We start from the raw sequence: 20,033 nt of genomic DNA, 5'->3' as shown, positions 1-20,033 counted from the left end.
TGACTCTTCCTTATTCCAAGCCCAGGTCTCTCTACCCATTGCATTATCCTAACTGCCCCATGACAATAACAATAGCCAGGTATTGTGTTAAGTGCTTTACAAATATCTCATTTAATACAACAATTCTAGAAGGTAGATACTATTATTATCCCAATTTTACAGATGTGGAAACTAAGGCAGATTCCACGATCTGTCCAAGGATATGCATATTTGAACTCAGGTCTTTGTGAAGGCAGGTCTAGCACTCTGTCCAGTGGTCCATCTGGGCTGCAATTCATATTTTTGGATCACAGTAACTATTAATACATGGAGGGAATAACCATAGCAACAAAATCACAGATTTTTCCAGGTATCAAAGAATAATGAAACTCCTTGAGTTTAATTGAGCAGGGATGATTTCATCCTTGTCTTCAGGTCCCGAATAGATAATATAATATCTGGCATATAATAGGGATTTAACTCTAACCAGAGAGATTGACATTCAAATCAACTTAACAAAAGCAAAAGATTCTATGCCAGGTGCCAAGAATATAAAGATATCTCTGGTGCAGACTTTAATTGAGGGGCTAACAATCTAATTGGGATTAAATAACAAATATAATCGAGCACATTGGATAGTGTTTGATCTGGAATCAGAAGAACTCATATTCCTGAGTTTAAATCTGACTTCAGAAACTTATTAGCTGTGTGATGCTGGGCAAGTCATTTAACCCTGTTTGTCTCAGTTTTCTGATCTGTAAAAAACAAACAAACAAATAAATAAATAAATAAAGAGCTGGAGAAGGAAATGTCAAAAACTCTAGTATATTTGCCAAGGAATCCTAAGTAGGATCATGAAGAGTTGGATATGACTAAAACTACTCAACAACAACAAATTTAAGTCACTATGACTGCAAAGGATGAGCAAGTGAAGAATAAATGTGAGATCCAGGTGAAATGTCCTGAGAAATTTGAGGGGCGGGGACATCTATCAGTTGATCAATCAAAAAATGTCTATTAGTTGCCTACTGTGTACTAGGTATAATAATTTTCAGCTTAAGGGAATCTTGATTCCCTAATTAGCAAAAGAAAACTAGAAGCCTGATATCCTGTCTGACAGTGGTACCAAAGGGCTTTGGGCTCCAGTGAGGAAAGAATGAAGGCCTGTTGAGAAAGGAAATGAAGAAAGGTCCCAAAAAACCGTGTTGACAACCTATTCTCTAACATATTTTGTTACTTAATACTTTTTTGTTAGAAAGATAGGCCAGTTTCCTCATGTCCCACTTTCTTGGGAGACTGTTGTGCACTGGGAAAACTGGGTGGTTGAGTGGCCTACGGGCCAGTATTCTGAATGTCAAACACTCAGTCCATAACTTCCCAGGTACAGGGCCTGGCAAGTAGAAGGCACTCTATAAATCATCATCATCATCATCATCATTATATGCATCTCCTGGTGACCATCTTTCATCTGGGCTAGTCCTCAGGTCACAGACACTCTATCTTTGATAAGACCCATTCTTGTAGCTCTTCTAGTACTTGTAATCAACTGAGAACACATATCTCACAAGGATAGTTTCTAAAAAACCCAGGCTAACCAGATTAAAATATAATTTTAATTATAAATATTCTTCACAAATTTTTATTACAAATATTAACAGAATAAATAAAAATATAATTAAACATAGGTAATATTTCATTTTAAATGCTGCCCATAGGTATCCTTATGTATAGAGTGGCCCAGTTTCTAATTAAGTTGGATACTTCTGCTCTCTAATATTTACAAAATTGTCAGTTCTATAAGGGCAGGGATTACATATTATTTATAATTAAAGACGCTTTAAAATTGTATAGGGAGTGGAGATATGTGGATTTCTATCCCGACTTTAGCATTAATTTGCCATAAAACCCTGGGAAACCTCAATTTCCTTGGCTATAAAATGGACCGGTAATATTTATCTTACCCACTTCATGGAGTTATTTGGAAGAAAGCACTCTGCAAATTTTAAAATGCTATAGATACAAATATTTGTTAACTAAATCCTACCAGTCCAGCATTTTCCCCATTATTTTTCAATGCTACTCCCTGCCTGGTTCCTTCTTTCAGTATATTAGGGTAATGTCATGGAAGGACAGGTGGACTTGGAGGCTGAAAGAGCTAGGTTTTGTAACTTATGGTCTTGAATTCTATTGGTATTTAACCTCTGTGGGTCTTATTTTCTTCCTTTGTTAAATGAGGGGGTTTGACTAGATGGTCTCTCATCCCTTCAAAGAAGAGATTTTTTGTCAATGTGTGTGTGTGGGGGGTGTGTGGGTGTGAGAGAGACAGACAGACAGACTGATAGGGTTGTTCCTCAGAAGGTGGACTCTTGATCTCTTACCTTCCCCCAACTGCAGGGCTGGGTCCATGAGTTCCATCATGTATTCAACGTTGAGAAGCATTTCTGTCAGGTTGCTACGGGCCAGGACATACATGAGGACTGGAAGAAAGTCATCAGCTCCATAGGGTTTTCCTGTACAAAGGAAATAAATGATGGTGAAAAACTGGCTCTTTATAATACACACTGTCCTGGAAAAATAGTCATACTTGTGAGCTAAGCTGGTCTTTCTGGTCCTAAATCCTGATATTTATTTACTAAAATGCCTCTACACTTAATTTAAGAGCATTTATTTGATTAAGATTCTCTCTTGGGGGCAGCTAGGTAGTGCAGTGGATAGATCACCAGCCCTGAAGTCAAGAGGACCTCAGTTCAAATCCCCCCTCAGACATTTAACACTCCCTAGCTGTGTGATCCTGGGCAAGTCATTTAACTCCAATTGCCTCAGCCAAAAAATAAAAAAATTCCCTCTTGGTAGGAATTGCCTTCTTTAAATGTAAATCCATGGTCTGGGTAACAGTGAATCACCTATGCCTTATTGTACATTCATAGGAGAGATCCACAACAAGAAGAAACCACAGGAATCTCAAAATGGGATCGGGGAGGGCTATCTTTAGGAGTAAGAAAAAAAGTTTAGAAACAGTAAATGAAAGACTGTCAACAAATTGTAAACCAATTTTCTACTAGATTTTTTTTTTTTTTCACCACAACCCTATTCCTTAACACTTTCTATCCATCAGAAACTTGGACTTCATTCCTGGTTCTTTCCCCTCCCACTCCACTCTCATATTGGTGAATATTAACTTTATCTTGCAGGAATCCTGGGCTATGAGCAGGAATATGCTGGCAAATGTTTAACAACCAATTTTCCACATAAAGATATGACATGCCTTGAACTTGAATCTTTATTAAGATTTTCTCCATCACTTTCTAAAGTCTAGAAAATCCACAAAACAATCAATCAAACTCTAATTTGTAGTGTTTGTTAGTTTTTGAGGTATACCTATTCATGCTGAAAATTTAACAACTGTCTCTCTAAGCCATTATAAGGCAGCTCCAGCCCACTTCTGCAGCTACCTCCTGGCTGTTCTCACTATGTCCCTGCTGTTCCTTTTTTTTCTTCATCCCACCTCTCACTCCCCACCTCCTTCTGGCTCTCTTTTTTGCTTATTTTCCCCCATTAAAATGTAAGCTTCTTGAGAGTAGGAACTATCTTGTTTGTTTATATTGGGTTTAGCCAGGTGCTTGGCACATAGTAAGTGCTGAATGATTGTTTCTCTTCTGTCTCCGTCTTCTCTCTTTCTCTCTCTTCTTTCCCTCCCTCTCTCCCTCTGTCTCTGTATCTCTCTCTGTCACCTTTCTGTCTCTGTCTCTCTCTGTATTTCTCTTCTCTTTTCTTCTGTCTCTCTATATGCCTCTCCTTTCCCTTCCTCGCTGTCTCTCTCTCTGTCTCTGTCTCTCTCTGCATCTTTCTTTTTTTCTGTCTCTTTATCTCTCTTTCCCCACAATCTGTCTCTACCAGTTCCCTGGGATGAGGGACCATGTATTTATACAAGTCTTTGTAACTAACACAGTTTACATAGCATAGGGCTTTGCAAATAGTAGGCACTTAGTAATTGCTTATTGAATGAATTGTTTTTGCTGAGGCTAGCCCCAAACAACTGAAGGCAAAAATAGCATAAGAATTTTGAGCACTGAATTTAGAGGCACCAGATCTGAGTTTGAATATCAACCCTTTTATTCATTATCTTCCAAACTTGGGAAAAACTCTTAGAGCCTGAATATTATAATTTTTTATGAGAAGAACATTGAATTAGATGGTCTTTAAAGATCCTCCAATTCTAAGTTCCTTTCAACAACAGTCAATAATGAATTAGAACCTTGAGGACCGTTGTCCCCAATCCTTGAGTGACCTGTAGACCTTTGGGTAAGAAAGGCTTGAGTCTCTGCATTTTTTCTGAAATCAGTGTGTCTCTGCCCAGCTGAATAATGATCTCCAGGGATCTTTGTCCTGTCTCTATAGATTTGATCAAGCCATATTACTCAGTAATCCTTTTGTTAACTTTATAATTCAACTTAAACATTATTGGGGGAAGACCACTGAATTATGAGTTGGAAAAGAGTTAGAGACTCTCCAATATAACTCCCTCCTTTGACTGTTTGGGAAATTGAGGTCTAGACAAATAGTGACTTTTATCCAAAGTCATAAGTTAGTAGAGGTCAGAAAATTGCAGCACTAGAATTTGAATTCAAATCTTATGACTTCAAAGGCAGTGTTCCATACTGCCTCCCTCCCACTGGATTGCTCTGCATATTATTATTTTAATTACTAGTGTCCTGGCATATGGGAGATTTTTAACACTGACACAATTTTAAAAACAATTATGAGTTTGGCAGCAGGGAAAGCTCAGATATAAAACCCATTTTGATTTCATGTGGTATGCGTCTATAACTCATACTGCTTTAGATCCAACTGAATTTTTAATATTTCCATTAACATAAAATTTCTGGGTGTGATATAAAAAATTTACCAAGGAAAATGTACCAGATGAATTTTTTGGTTCTTAGGGACAATATCCATAGAGGAGTGGCCAAGGTTAGATGTCTGGCTTTGATCCTTTCCATTTCATTATTCAAAACCAGGATTTCCAAAGCTAAGGTAAAGCACGGGGGAGATGGGAGCAGCAGCTTTACCCAGCAGCCACATCAGGAGGCATACTCAGAATTACATCCCTGACCTCTGGAAAGTCAGAAAGCCAGCAGGTTAGTTGCTTCTCATACATTTCTCTCTTATCTAAACTCCAATGTTACCTAATATCTGTGCACATATCATTATCACTTTGAGATCTTATTTTTCACTTTATATGCAAGTCTTGTTTCTTGAGCCAAACTGAAAATACCCAGAAAGCAAGGAATATGCCTCAGATTTCTGTGTATTCTCAGATGCCTACCACAATGCCTGCCCAAAGTAGTTGTTCAATAAATGTTGATGGTGATAAAATGGGGATCATAATATTTACAAGTGTCTACAAGTGTCATAGAGTTTTTATAAAGAGAAAATAGATGTAGGAAGTGATATACAAATTTAATAATGTTATTTAAATGCATAGGATTATTATTAATGTAAGATAGAGGGTAGATACATGGAGCAATGGCTATCTGAAGTTAGGGGCTAGTTGGGTGACCCTGGGTAAGTCACATAACTCTGCCTTAGTTTTCTCATCGCTAAAATGAATTAGAAAAGGAAGTGGCAAATCACCCCAGTATTTTTGCTAAGAAAACCCCAAATATGGTCATGGAGAGTTGGGCATGAATGGAATGACTGAGCAATGACAAAAAAATATAAAGCCCTGATCCCAGCATTTTGAAATTCCATATATTGGAAATCCTCTAAGCTATTCAAACACACCTCTGGAGACAGCTGGGGATCTACTCTTTTAAGCGCCATCATTTAAACATTTTTAAGCATTGTTCACAGCATGTTAAAACAGAACAGAGAATTTTAGACCTGGCAGTGATAATAGAACACAGAATTATAAGCAGGTTCCTTAGTACAGAGAAGTTTAGAACATAGACTTTGGAGCTGGAAAAGATTATAGAGATTCTCTGGATCAGGGCTTTTAAAATGTTTTCTACTTGTGACTCCTTTTTGCCCAAGAAATTTTTATGTGACCCTGAGTACATGTATATCTAGAATAAGTACACCAAACCAAACATTTACTGATAATAAATCCTAATTTCACAACCCTTACATTCAGTTACAAAACCCCATATGGGGTCACAAACCACAAAGTGGTTTAAAAAGTGGGCTGTAGACCCATTCTCCTCTTTTTATACGTGAAGGAAACTAAGATCCAGGAAAGCCAGTGCCTTGTCTGAGGTCCCAAGGAAAGGAAAAATGTTCATTTATTCAGCCACTTACTTGACTGGTATACTGATGAAAGTGGTAAATGCATGATTTGAATGAATGTGTGATATAATAGAAAAATCAGTAGTTCTCAAAGCCTGCTTCTTATTCTAATTATAGGAAATGATAAGCCATTAATCCACTTTGTCCTCAGTTTTGCCATATAAAATGAGGCGGTTGAACTATATGGCTTCTGAGGTTTCTTCCCAAGGAACCTCTAGACTTAGAATTTTGTAAGACTGAGTCCAGACTTTTCTAGGACATTAAGGACTTTATCTTTTTCTTTTTTTCTTTTTCCTAAGTGTCCAAACAGGTAATAACAATTTGTGACAGGCACAATGTCTCGATATTCTTATTAAGGTTCCCATTAGACCAAAAATTTCTTTTTTCTCAGGCCACAAACAATGTAATTCTGGGTATGCCTCCTGATGTGGCTGCTGATGAGAGGGGTCTCCACCCTGGATTAGCAGATTCTTTTTGCTTTCCTTCTGCAAAGTTATACCTGTTTGCCATGGCTATAACTGATCAAATTTTAAAGAGATGTCCTGCAGTATTTATGAATACTTTATGGGCTGAAAAGGTTCTCAACAAGAAGAGGTATTTAAGGCAGAGCTGAGCTAGAAAACAGTCAGCAACTCTCATTCAGGATGTGCTGGGTCTATCCTCTGTTGTTGTTTTGTCATTTTCAGTCCTGTTTGACATTTGTTGTGTCCTTTTGGAGTTTTCTAAAGAAATTGGAATATTTTGCCATTTCCTTCTCTAGCCAAACAGGGTTAAATGAGTTGCTCAGAGTCACACAACTAGTAAATGGGAGAGGCTGGATTTTAATTTCAGGTCTTTCTGACTCCAGGCCTGGCATTCTGTACCATATCAATCAACAAATATTGATTAAGTTCTGGTGATTTGCCAGACACTGGAGATACAAAAAAAAAAAAAAAAGGCAAAGTCAGCCTCTGCCCTTATGCAGCTTGTGTTGCAATGAGGGGGAAATAATATGTAAATAACTAGTATATAGTCTGACCAAGACAAACTTCAGTGGGAACAGTTATATCCCTCTATTGCAGGACAGTTTTTATCATTAGAGAGGTTTTTTCAAGTAAAATATAGGGTTGTTATTACATTATGTAATAATTATATGTAATAAACTATTATATAATAATGTAATAATTATTTTTGAGTTGATATTTTTCTCCCTGTAACTTCCACCTGTTACAATGAATATACTTGTAATAAGAAAAGAAAAAATGGAATAGATGTGAGAACTATTGACAAAGTAGGATGTACAAAGCTTGGTAATTGAATATAAGAGGTGAGGGAAGAGGGCAGAGATAAATCCCAAATTTCAAACATGGGAGACAGAATAAGCATTAGGATCACTAGCAGAAATAGAAAAGGCAGAAGGAAGAACAGATTTAGAGAAAAAGACAATAAGCTTGGTTTTGTACATAGTGAGTCTGAGATGATGGTGGCAAAAGTGGGTGGAGGTGTCCTGATGCAGCTAGAGATGTAGAGCTGGTTCTCAGAAGAGAGATCAGAAATAGAAATATAGTATAAAAGTCTATTTGTGTTTAATGGTAGCCATTGTTGGTGGGGGAAGGAATGGGAAGGAATAAAAAAAAAAATTATATGTGTAACCTTATTATATATTTAAAAGGAATTGCAAGGGCAGGTTGTACAGTGGATAGGGGACCAGCCCCTAAATCAGGAGGATCTGAATTCAAATCTGGCCTTAATACTTCCTAGCTGTGTGATTCTAGGCAAGTCACTTAACCCCAATTGTTTCAGAAAAAAAAAAAAAAAAAAGGAATAGCAAGTTGTACATAATAGACTTGCTGTTTCACATGCAATAATCTTTTTTATTATGTTATGTAAATGCTTGTTTTATTCCATAAATTTTAAAAAAATAGCAAAACAAACAATAAACAAAATAAATAGAATCTGGGGAAGGGGGAAGAAGTCTGTATAGAAGTGGTAATTGAATCTGTGGATAAGATTTCTAAAGAAAAGGTATTGATAGAGGAACTGAGCTCTGAGGAATGATGCTCAATGGATACACAACTTAAGGTATCAGAAAGGATGGCCGAGAGGAGAAAAGAATAAAGGAATGTTTTGAGAGGGAAGAGAAGAACCAAAATAAAGCTAAGGGAGTAGAGAATAACAAGTGAGAAGGGGATTGCTCAATTATGTCAAAATTTCCAGTGAGATCAAAAAGGATGAGGACAGAATAAAGATTATTACATTTGTTGATGGATGGTTGATCTTGACCAGAGCATTTTCAGAAGAGTGCAAGGAATAGAAATCAGAATATAAAGAGTAGAGGAGTAAGTAGGTAGTGAGGATATTCTAGTATTATATATAGAATTTTTTTCCAATAAGTTTAAAGGAGTAGAGGAATAGGGCAATAGCTATATGACATAGAAGAGTTTATAAGAAGGTTATTTCAGGATTGGAGAGGCTTGAGCATAGTAGAGGAGTAAGGAGGAAGAGGTTTTCAATAAATAGGATTGCTGGGATAACGGCTGGAGAAAAGTTCCTGAGAAGAAATAGAATCAAAGACACAGGTTTAGAAATTAGCTTTAACCAGATTAGAAAATAAGAAGAGATACTCAATATTCAGAGTATTCAGAATTACTGAATAATTCTGAAGAAAGAAAAAAAAGAGCATAAAGGAGCTCATGTTAGATGGCTCTAGTTTTTTCAGTGAAATAAGGAGGCTAAGGACTCCTATGTGCAATAAATATGAAAGGTCAGGATAGGGTAGGAGGAAGAGAAAAGAAAAGAGCATTTGGAACAAATGTTGTGGGGAATGAAGTAGGGAGTTACTAAGGGAAGAGAAAAAACATGGTTAAGTAGCCTGAAAAGCCCAACTGAGGTTATGTAATATAAATATGTAGTAGCTGAAATGAGCTCAGTTTCATAATTTTCCCCATAGATGCTCAGTGGTTCTGGAGCGGAAATGAAGAAATCAGTTATAGGGGCTACCCAATCATGAAATAGGAAATGGTGGAGGAGTAGGAGAGCATAGTATTCGAAATTAGATGCATTATATGTGTATTGTTTCTCCCACCATGAGGAGAGGTACCTAAAGGCATTTCAAGACAGCCTTCATGCCTTCCCTAATGTAATCTTCTGTCCTAGTTCTTTAGCTATTGATCATATGATATGCTTTCTAGTTTTTTTTGTTTTTGGGGGGACTCTACCCTCTGAATATGCTCAAGATTAAGCTCAATGTTAAGAAAAGTTTCCTAACAATCCACAGTGATTTTAGCAGTCAGTCCACCCTTTGTTTTACAGATAAGGATATTGAAGCCCAGGAAAGTTTCTAACAATTATAACTCTCCAACAAGGCTGCCTTCAATGGATACCAGAGATTCTCCAACACTAGCGTTTTCAAGAGGAGGCTGGATGGTCACTATTTTTTTTTCAAATTATATTTACCAGACATATGCATGGGTAATTTTACAGCATTGACAATTGCTATATCTTTTGTTCCAATTTTTCCTCTCCTTCCCCCTCCCCCACCCCAAGATGGCAGGTGGATGGTCACTAATTTGAGGATAATGTAGAGAAGATATCTGATCAAGTACAAGAAAGATGACTTGGCTTCTAAGGCTATTTCAAATTCTGAGACTCTGAAATGACTTGCTTAGGGTCATATCCCTATGGTAAAATTGGATTAGAGCATGGTTTTCCAGGCTTTTGGATCAGGGCTCCTTTCTCCATATAGAGTGCAGAACCCCAAGTGGAGAGCCAAAGAGTTACAGTAAAGAAGAAATATCCAATGTAATTCAAGCCAAGAAGTACATATTAAGTACTTACTAAGACCAGGGCAATTGAGGATCTAAAAAAAATAAGTAACAAACATGACCTTGACCATGTATTTTCATAATCCAAAGAGAGAGTTGCAAAAAAGTGATCTGAGTTATGAAGATCCCACTTCCTCTATCTGGTCTTTAGTGACAATTTCTTTATAGCAAGAGTTGGCCAGGTTCTGCAGCGGATCATGGAAAGGTCACCGCTATTTTCTATGCTCGTGCTGGCTTTAGATTCTTGGTCTCTCATGGATCATTGTCCTTCCCTGCCTGTGTGGTCACTCTAAATATTTAAAATTAACTCAATTTATTAAAAGCTTAATCTGTTAATTAGAGGCAGGATAGTAAAAAGAAAGTTCTATTGGATGGCAGAAGATCTGAATTTGAATATTGACTCTACTACTTGTGGAATTGTGATAAGGCAGCTGGGTGAATAAAGTAGTGGATCTAGAATCAGGAAGAACTGAGTTCAAAACTAGCCTTAGATACTTACTTGGACAAGTCATTTAACCTCTGACTGTAAAATGGGCATAATAATAGCACTTTATAACGGGGTTGTTATAAAGATCAAATGAGATAATACATATAAAATTCTTTATAAATCTTAATAAAGCATTCATAAACACAAATTATTATTTATAACCACATTCAAATTACATCTCTGAGACTCAGTATCCTCACCTGTAAATGTTGATAATATCACTTGTATTATCTATCTGATAGTATTATTATGAGCAAAATGTTTTATAAAGTTTAAGGAACTGTACAAAATAAACTATGATTATCACTCAAACAAAAGAGAGCCATAATGTATAGCTGGATTTAGAGAATTTGGAAACATAGGTTCTGGTTCTGGTTCTGGTTCTGTCAGTTATTGGAGATTTGATATAGTACTGGTCACTATTTTCTGACCTTCAATTTCCCTATAATAATGATTACACTATGGAGGTCATAAGGTTATGCTGTGAACAAATGGAGGTATGTGAAAATATGGAATGACCCACTTAAAATTTTCAGCAGAGAAATGAAAAGAAACTGAGTCCTCATTCTCCTGGTGATGCTCAGGTCCCCTTTGTCCAACAAGTGGGAACTATCTCTTGGTTGTATAACTTGGCATTTTGAAGTGATTTATTACATGCTCAGAAATACTGATTGCAGTGTTCAGGAGGCAATTAGATAAGACAGCCTTCTGGCAGGATGGAGCTATGTTATTTATATTTAAAAGACTCACTTTGATTGGACATTATCCCACTGGAAAATATTGGATTCCTTGAAAAAGTTGCTGCTTGCAAATAAACAAAGTGATTTACCATTTTATCATCATCTCTGGAAATAAATGACTTAAGAAACCACAAATGGATGCTGCCAAAAGCCAAGGGTCCTATTGCCAGAGAATGAAAACCAGGTATATTTACATTATGTAACCTTCTGGTCAGAGCCAAGATAAAAGATTGATGGAGATGGTCACAGAACTATGGCATTTTAGAGGTAGGAAATACTTTAAAACGGGGGTTATTAACCATTTTCTGTGTCTTGGCTCCCTTTGGCAGGAGGGAGAAGCCTATGGACTCTCCAGAATAATGTTTTTAAATGAATGAAATTAATCATATATGATTAAGGGAATCAATTATGTTGAAATAGTATCAAAACATTAAAAACAAAAAAAAAAAATTAAGTTTATGGACCCAAGGTTAAGAAACTCTGCATTGGACCAAAGAAAAGTAAAGCCTTAGCCTGTGGAATAGGTTGGGGAACTTTTTTCCTGCCAAAGGCCATTTGGATATTTATAACATCATTTGTGGGCCATACAAAATGATCAACTTAGAAACTCAATCAGTGGGAAGCTGTTGTACCTAGCTGTCAGCTCATTATCGCCTGCCTTGGCAGGGCCAAACCATATGATTTAGTGGCCTTATATGACCCATGGGCCAGATATTCCCCACTCTTGATGCAGAATAGCAGAGCTTATAGACTTTTGGAGTTGGAAGAAATTTTCAGAGACCCAGAATATGGTTGTTGTTTGGTAGTTTTAGTCCTATCCAACTCTTTGCAACCCTACTTGGGGTTTTCTTGGCAAAGATACTAAAATGGTCTGCCATTTCTTTCTTTAACTCATTTCTTTAACTTAGATGAAGAACTAAGACAAACAGGGGTAAGTGACTTGCCATGGGTCACATAGCTAATAATATCTGAAGGGTGGATTTGGACTCCTCAAGTCTTCCTGTCTCTAGCACTCTATCCAGTATTTTCAGAGAATACAAAAGATAACTATAGGCCCACAGAGGTTAAATGACTTGCTTAAATAAGGTCACAGAGCCAGTTAATGGTAGGCTGGGAGCTAGAACTTAGATATGCTCACTCCTACTTGAATAATGTTTAAGCCATTTGGAAACAGATTTCTCTGGAGGTATCCAACTCAAAAGAAAATGGGAACTATTCAACTATGAGGATCTCTGAAGGAAAAAAAAATGATTTAGAAAGTCACATGTTAATATTAGCTATACTTTATTGCATTATTATTTAGTTTGTTAAATATTTCCCAATTGTAATTTAATCTGGTTCGGACCACATCTGGCTTATGGACTATATGCTTGACACCTTATTTCTGGTGATGTCCCCTTGATTGGAGAGGGCATAAAAATATGAGATGAACTGAGGTAGGGGAACCCAGTCAGTTTTTAAATCCCTAGTCTGACCTTTGCCACTGTAGCAGTGTAGTGTGAGGTGCTGATAATTGTGGGTGAACAGGTCTCCAGAGTTTACATTCATATATGTACCCTAACTAACCAACTAATATAGACCTAGAACATTGCTGTTCAGTAGTTTTAGTCCTCTCCAATTCTTTGTAACCTTACTTGGGATTTTCTATTACCAAAAAATAATTTGGCACATAATCTAACTAAATTAACTTGATCATTTCTACTCTTTCCTGTATTTTCCAACTCCTAAAGTCTTACTCATGCTACACCCACTGCTCTGAAAGACTCACAATTCCTGATGAAGTCTAATTTATTCATCAAGGTTCAACTTAAATGCCACTTCATCCAAGAAACTTTCCCTGAGTCTACCAGTCAGAAGTGATCCAATTTCCCTAGATCCCATATTGAACTATATATTTCCCTATCATTTTATCATTATAATTTTTTTGTTCTATACATGTTTTTCATCACTCTAGATAACTTCAATGAAGAAACTTTTGCTAAGGATACTGACAAAAGTTCTATAATTTTCAATAATAGTAAACAATAACAGCATAATAATATTTATATAGTGCTTACTATGTGTTAGGTACTGTACTAGATACTTTACAATTACTATCTCATTAGATTCTCACAACAACTGCTATTATGTATATTTTACAGTTGAGGAAATTGAGACAAATGGGTTAAATTACTCATTAAGAGTCAATTAGCTAAGCAGATGTTTAAGATAGAATTTGAACATAGGTCTTCTTGGATAAAATTCTAACATTCTACTCACTTTACTATCCAGCTGCCTCTGGACAACTTATGTTCTCAGATTGTTGCTTGTGATAGCCAGTATTATATCAGAGAAGGGACTTGAACCCTAGGCTTCTTGACTGGAAGTTAGTTCTCCAGTGATATACCATGTTGCAACATTATTATATTATGCTATATTGTAGTATTATATTATGTTACCTTATATCATGCTGTAACAAATTATATTTATCTCTCTGTGAATATATTTTATCCCCCTGCTTTCTTCCTTCCCAGTAGAATGAAAGCTCCTTGAAGGCAGGGGTTTTTGGTTTGTATTTTTTTTGAATCCCAGTACTTAATACTTGTTTACTAAGTTAACGAGTTTTTGAATAGTGGTCTATTCTGGATTATATTATGTATGTAACCATACATACATGTTATGTTTTTGTATGCAATATTCTTCTTAACTAGGTTGAAAACATGTCTAATTTTATTTTTTAGGTTCTCTTAGGGTAAAGCACAGTGCTTTGCATTCATACCCACTTAATAATTTTTTTCCAAAGCAAATACCATCAAGGATGAAGTGCTCTGGTCTGTGATCAGAATACTGCTCTCATGTCTATACTGGGCATGTCATTTGTGTGTAGTAATGGGATTCTTGACCGATCTCTACCCTTTATTTTTAACCTTTTGCCTACTTTCACAAGTTGCCAATATCAGTTTATTAAATATAAACTGTGCCAAATTCAGTCCAAGCATAGACAGGTGTCAAATGACTTTTTGTAATAACTATAGGAATGGAACCTTACTAAGCTTATGTAAGGAAAAGTAGTGATTTTGTCAACTCTAATCCTTTTAACAAACCACACTATATGAAGTTTTCCAATTTTCAAAAGGAAGGGGACCAAATGCAATGTCTACATTTGCTATATTAATGTTGCCAAATGAAAAATCATAATAGCCTTAGTCAAATTTGGGATAAGGGAGAAAAACATTGAAATCATCTAGTTAAAGCCTGTATCTTCATAAGGAAAAGGATGAAAAGAAATTCCTTCCCATCCAACCATTAGTGAAAGGAAATTAAGAGTACTTAATGTTTATTAAAATATTTATCCAGTACCTACTATATGGTATGATAGAAATATGAAAGAAATACCATTGCATTTCCATACCATAATTTTGCCATGCAGGAGTTTAAAGCCTAATTGAGGAGACCAGACATAAACGTAATAAATTTAAAGGCCAACGTGAGAGGTTGTAATACTGAGTACAAACATGAGTGGAAAGAGTTTAATCTAGATTATGTAAAAGTTTCTAAAAAGGATGAGATCACTGTGGCTGAGAGTGATCAAAAAAAGACTTAATTGAGAAGCATGGGGAACTTGTAAAACTTCATACTAGGCAAAGTGAGTAGAGTATAAGGATTCAAGTGAAGAAGACCTGAGTTCAAATATTATCTTAGACACTTACTCGCTGTATGTGTGGCTAGACAAATCATGCCTCAGATTCCTCATTTGGAAAATGAGCTGGAGAAGGAAATGGCAAATCACTCCACTATCTTTAGCAAGAAAATCTCAAATGGGGTCATGAAGATCTGGACATGATTGAAATGATTTATCAACAATTGAAGAGGATGTACATATTTTTTTTCTTATTTATTCCCTTTTGACTTTAAACTTCAGGAAGACTCTGGGCTTTATAGCTGAAAGGTGAAAAGTCTTTTAAGTCTTTCTGGACTGGATTTTCTGTATTTAGGAGCCTGAACTCAGACCAAAGGGCATTTATATCCAAAGCTGCAGGTACAACCTCTGTGAATTGCAGGTTATTTATCAGAGTCTCTGGTGACTCAGTAGAATTCCCTTATTTTATTCATTCAATGACCTGTATTGGCCAAGTGTCTGGTACGGAAAAAAATGTTATCTATTTTATACAGCTATGTGGGGATGTTCACTCTGTTCTGGGTACAGCAAAGCTGACTTCTGTCCTTTAGGGTTCTAGAACCCCAAATCCCAACAGTGCCTTGGTCCAAACTACTGTTAAGTACAAATCCCATTACCTTCCAGTTTTGCGTACCTGGGTTCCCTAAGGCCATGGAGTCATAAATGAGTTTGCAGGACTTGAGCAAGATGGCAATCTTCTTCTCAGGGGAGTAGGCTTTGTGCATGCTAGTGAATTTGTGAAGAATCTTTTCCATGACAGAAACTTCTGGCACACTGGTCGTCACACCCAGATCAGTGGTGGTAGTGGCCAAGATGACTAACTGATTTCCCTTTAGGAGTTGGAGGGTTCCATCCTTAGAGTGGATCTGTTGGAGATGTGAATTAATGGCCTCTTTCAGGGGTTTCAGCACACATTTATATAAGGCAGACTCCACAATGGCTTCTGTGAGCAAAGGAGGGAGAGAAGGATTAAAACATAGAAACTGAAAAATTATCACTCTTTGCAGATGATATAATGGTATATTTAGAGAATCCTAGAGAATCAACTAAAAAACTACTAGAAGCAATTAACAACTTTAGCAAAGTTGCAGGATATAAAAATATACCCATATAAATAATTAGCATTTCTATATGTTACCATCAAAACTTAGGAACAAGAGATAGAAAGAGTAATTCCACTTAAAATAACTGTAGATGATATAAAATGTTTGGGAGTCTAACTGCCAAGACAAAGCCAGGTACTATATGAACACACTTACAAACACTTTTCACACAAATAAAGTTAAATCTAAATAATTGTAAGAATATCAAATGCTCATGGGTAGGTTGAGCAGATATAATAAAAATGACTTAACCCTGGGAAAGGGTTACACAGTTAGCAATTGTGAAGCTAAATTTGAACTCAGATCTTCCTGACTCCAGAAGTAAAGCTCTATGTGCTCTGTCATCTAGGTGCCTCAAGGAAAGGAGTAACTTAAACTTCCAACTTAAACATTCTATATTCTATAATTTTAAGGCCCTGTCCACTGCTAACATTCTATTTGGATTTTTTTAGGGGGTCAGGGAGCAATAAAATGATACCAACTTCATAAGTTTATTCTCATGTATTTGGAAATATAGAATAATGTTACTTTTCTACTTTTTAATGAAGTGTCATATAGACTTTTTTTCAGACTCCAAGTTACTGAAGAGCTATCCAAGATTTTGGACTATTGATTTTACCAAAATCATTCAAGTTCCTTTGTTGGGGACAGCAAATATTTAGGAGGATAAGTGTGTATGTCATTTCTTTCCCCAAACTATTTCTTGGAGATGTCCCTTAACCTCATTCACAGAGGTATTTCCTTACTTCAAAATCTCATCATTTCTACCCATATTAATATTCCACTTGCAGATTTAGCTCAAATTGTCTATGTTTAAGAATATAACAATTTTCTAATGTTCCTTCTACCTCTGATAATTCAATATTTTAAGTTCTAACATTCCATATTCCAATGCTAACATTCTATATTCTGTGGTTCTACCATTCTCTGTGTAAGATCCTTTCTAACTTTCAAACCCTAGAACTCTGGGATCCTCCATCCTCACACACAGCATCCCTTCTGGGCACCTAGCCTAAGGTAAAGTACACCTTCTCCTTGTCTCAAATCACATGGTAGCAGTGCTCAGAGTAATCCTTCGGAATCATTCCACAAGTTTCCACTCTAAGTTTAAGAATCCTGATTTCTTGACAGGTAAGAAAGATGCTACTCCACTCTTCATTAACTTGTAACAAATAGCCTTACCATAGCAAGGAATCATTATACATAGACATAACTAGGGATGGTCTCATAAAGAGATTACCTCTCAGTCTCCTTGAATCATCATCATCATCCTCTCACATGAAGAGATCCATTCTACAAGTCTGAGTTAGATCTCCAGCAGCCACTGGTAGGTGGCTCATGTAATCACAACATATGACATTATTTTGAGAGATGCTAGGAAGGTTCTTAGTCAGGCCTGTTCTAGATGTCCAGTACAGAAAATCCCCATCTGAAATTTGGCTTTCCCACAGATGTACTGCTAAGACCCCAACTCCTCCCTAAACAGACAGGTGTAATATTAGTCATAGAATTAGAAGGCAGGGGCTGGAATTGTAGCTCTACTATTTATGAGCCATGTGTTACCATCCCTCCCAGATCTTGTCCTGCTTTGATTAAGGAGAAGAGCTGGGAATCTTACTTGTTTTGGGCCAGGAGCCAATCTCTGATTTCTTCTCTCCCCCAGCCCCCACCTCTTCAACTGACAATTGGATGTCTATACTCAGCCCTTAGACTAGGATTGGGCCTGCTTTTATTTTATTTTATTTTTCTAAATACATGCAAAAATAATTTTCAACATTCATCTTTGTGAAACCTTGTGTTCCAAATTTTTCTCCTCACTTCCTCTACCCAAGATAGCAAGCAATTCAATATAGTTTAAACATATGCAATTCTCCTAAACATATTTCTATATTCATCATGCTATGGGAGAAAAATCAGATCGAAAGGGAAAAAGGAGAGAAAGAAAAAAAAAAAAAAAAACCAACAAGCAAACAATAAAAAAGGTGAAAACACTATGCTTTGATCCACAGTTCTCTCTTTGAATGTGTTTGGCACTTTCCGTCACAACTCTATTGGAATTGTTTGGGCCTGATTTCAACTTGGGCCAAATGCCATCTCCCTTAGGGGAGCATGCCGCCTTAGCTTTGTTGTTTTTGTTTTGTGTGTGTATGTTTGTGTAAAGCTTGTTTCATATTTGGGGATTTTTTTTTTTTTTTTTAGAAAGGAGATTATTGTAAATTATATCCTATTTTTCTGGATGTTTGAATTAAAAGCAATTTTTGAAATCCTTTACTTACAAATCTGTAAAATGGGCATAATTCCTACTTACTTCACTTAATTATTCAATTTTATATTTCTTTATCCTCCCTTTCAACCTCTCCTTTTCCCCTCATCATGTCTTCTTCACCCTTAGTCCACTGCCTATCTTATTTCTCATTCCTTTATGTTAGTAGATTATCTTAGACAAATTACATATAGGTAGCACAAATATTCTATGAAAGTCTTCCTGGTACTTGTAAGCCCAGGGGCATTCCAATAAGACTCACTCTCTATCTCTTGGTGCACAAACTATCCCACTTCCAGTCACCATATGTGCTCCTATGATGCATTCTCCAGTCAGGTAACTAATTCCCATCTAGCTGCTCTAACTATAGTGTTTACACTTGGTTCATCTTTTTCTGAATTTTTCCTCATCAGTTTTTTCCTGGGTTACAGAACATATGCATACTAATAGTTTGGTTAACTGTAAATCTGAAACTTACAAACCTTCTGCCTATTCTCTGTCTCCCTACATCACCTTTTCCTCTCAAAGAATTTGTCAATCTGTTAGTTGGCCCATGATGCAAATAATCTAATACTAAATTCAGTTGGCAATTTTACCCAAGGAGTAAGACATGGAATTGTTGTAGAAGAAGAGGTATGTCATTTATATCATCAGCCCAAGAAACAATTGCTAAATTTTGACCATGAATATTTATACCTCAGAAATTTGCAAATGATATAAAAGCAGGACTTGATTTATTTTTGCTGAGTATCTAACCTTGGAGAAAGTAATGGAGAAAATGTTAATAAGGCTGATCAAACTATTTTTTGGAGGGATGGGGGTTATGTGACATGGCCAGAGTCACACAGCTAGTACATGTCTGAGCCCAGAGTTGAACTCAGATCCTTCTGACTCTAGGGCTAGTATTCTATCTATTGTGTCACTCCTGCAGATTTAAGTTTAAAGTAGTTTGTGCATTTATTTTTTCCTGACAGAGCTGACTGTTAAGCAGTGATCAGTACACTCCTGTGCAGAGGTGATAGTAAGTGGTAAATAGAACTGGAATTAGGGGATTCCTATATGGAAATCCTAAGTCTTATGCTTACTAGGAAAATACTTTATATAACTTAAAGCACTATGCAAAACTGAATCTGTGTCCAAGTCTGAGGACTTGGATTAAATCAACTTGAACCAATCTTTTCAATGTCTTTCAATCTCAGTTTCCTCATTTATAAAAATGACCTCTTTGAATTATTATTATATTTATGTTAAATGAATAATTATAATCATGAATAATTATAAAGATGGATCAGTTGACTTCTCAACTTCTTTCCAATTATAAATCTATGCAGGTAGTGCTGGAGGAACAGCACTGAACTTGAAATCAGGAAGATCTGAATTTGAATCCAGGCTTTGGGCAAGTCACTTAGTCTCTCTCTGCTTTGGTTAACTTATCTGTAAAAGAGGGATAATAATAGCACCTCTCCACGGCTGTTGTAAGGATCAAATGAGATAATATACGTGTTACTTTGTAAATATTAAAGCGCTTTATAAATGTCAGCTATTATTAAGTATGCATATAATATGTATGCATAAATTTATGCATATATATATATATATATATATGCAGGAGTTTATGTTTTTATATGAAACAAACATTGCTTATGATAATATATGTTAATGTGTACATGTATAGATACAATGCATTATTCCCCCACATACTTGTATGCATGTCT

The 20,033-nt window shown here is 36.2% G+C and overlaps 1 protein-coding gene across 1 annotated transcript in view; it reads right to left on the bottom strand.

The window, feature by feature from the left end:
- The window catches only part of RIN3 (Ras and Rab interactor 3), a 157,052-nt gene that overhangs the window by 17,442 nt on the left and 119,577 nt on the right, over nt 1-20,033 (bottom strand). The window contains exons 7-8 of the mRNA XM_074289651.1: nt 15,587-15,895; nt 2,358-2,489 (exon numbers count right to left, since the gene is read on the bottom strand). Of these exons, the coding sequence (XP_074145752.1) occupies nt 2,358-2,489; nt 15,587-15,895 (441 nt within the window). The remainder of the gene's footprint in view (nt 1-2,357; nt 2,490-15,586; nt 15,896-20,033) is intronic.

Source organism: Sminthopsis crassicaudata, chromosome 2 (assembly GCF_048593235.1).
Source record: "Sminthopsis crassicaudata isolate SCR6 chromosome 2, ASM4859323v1, whole genome shotgun sequence".
NCBI lineage: Eukaryota > Metazoa > Chordata > Mammalia > Dasyuromorphia > Dasyuridae > Sminthopsis > Sminthopsis crassicaudata.
The sequence above is the reverse complement of the archived record's forward strand: the minus strand, read 5'-3'. Positions and strand labels throughout refer to the sequence as shown.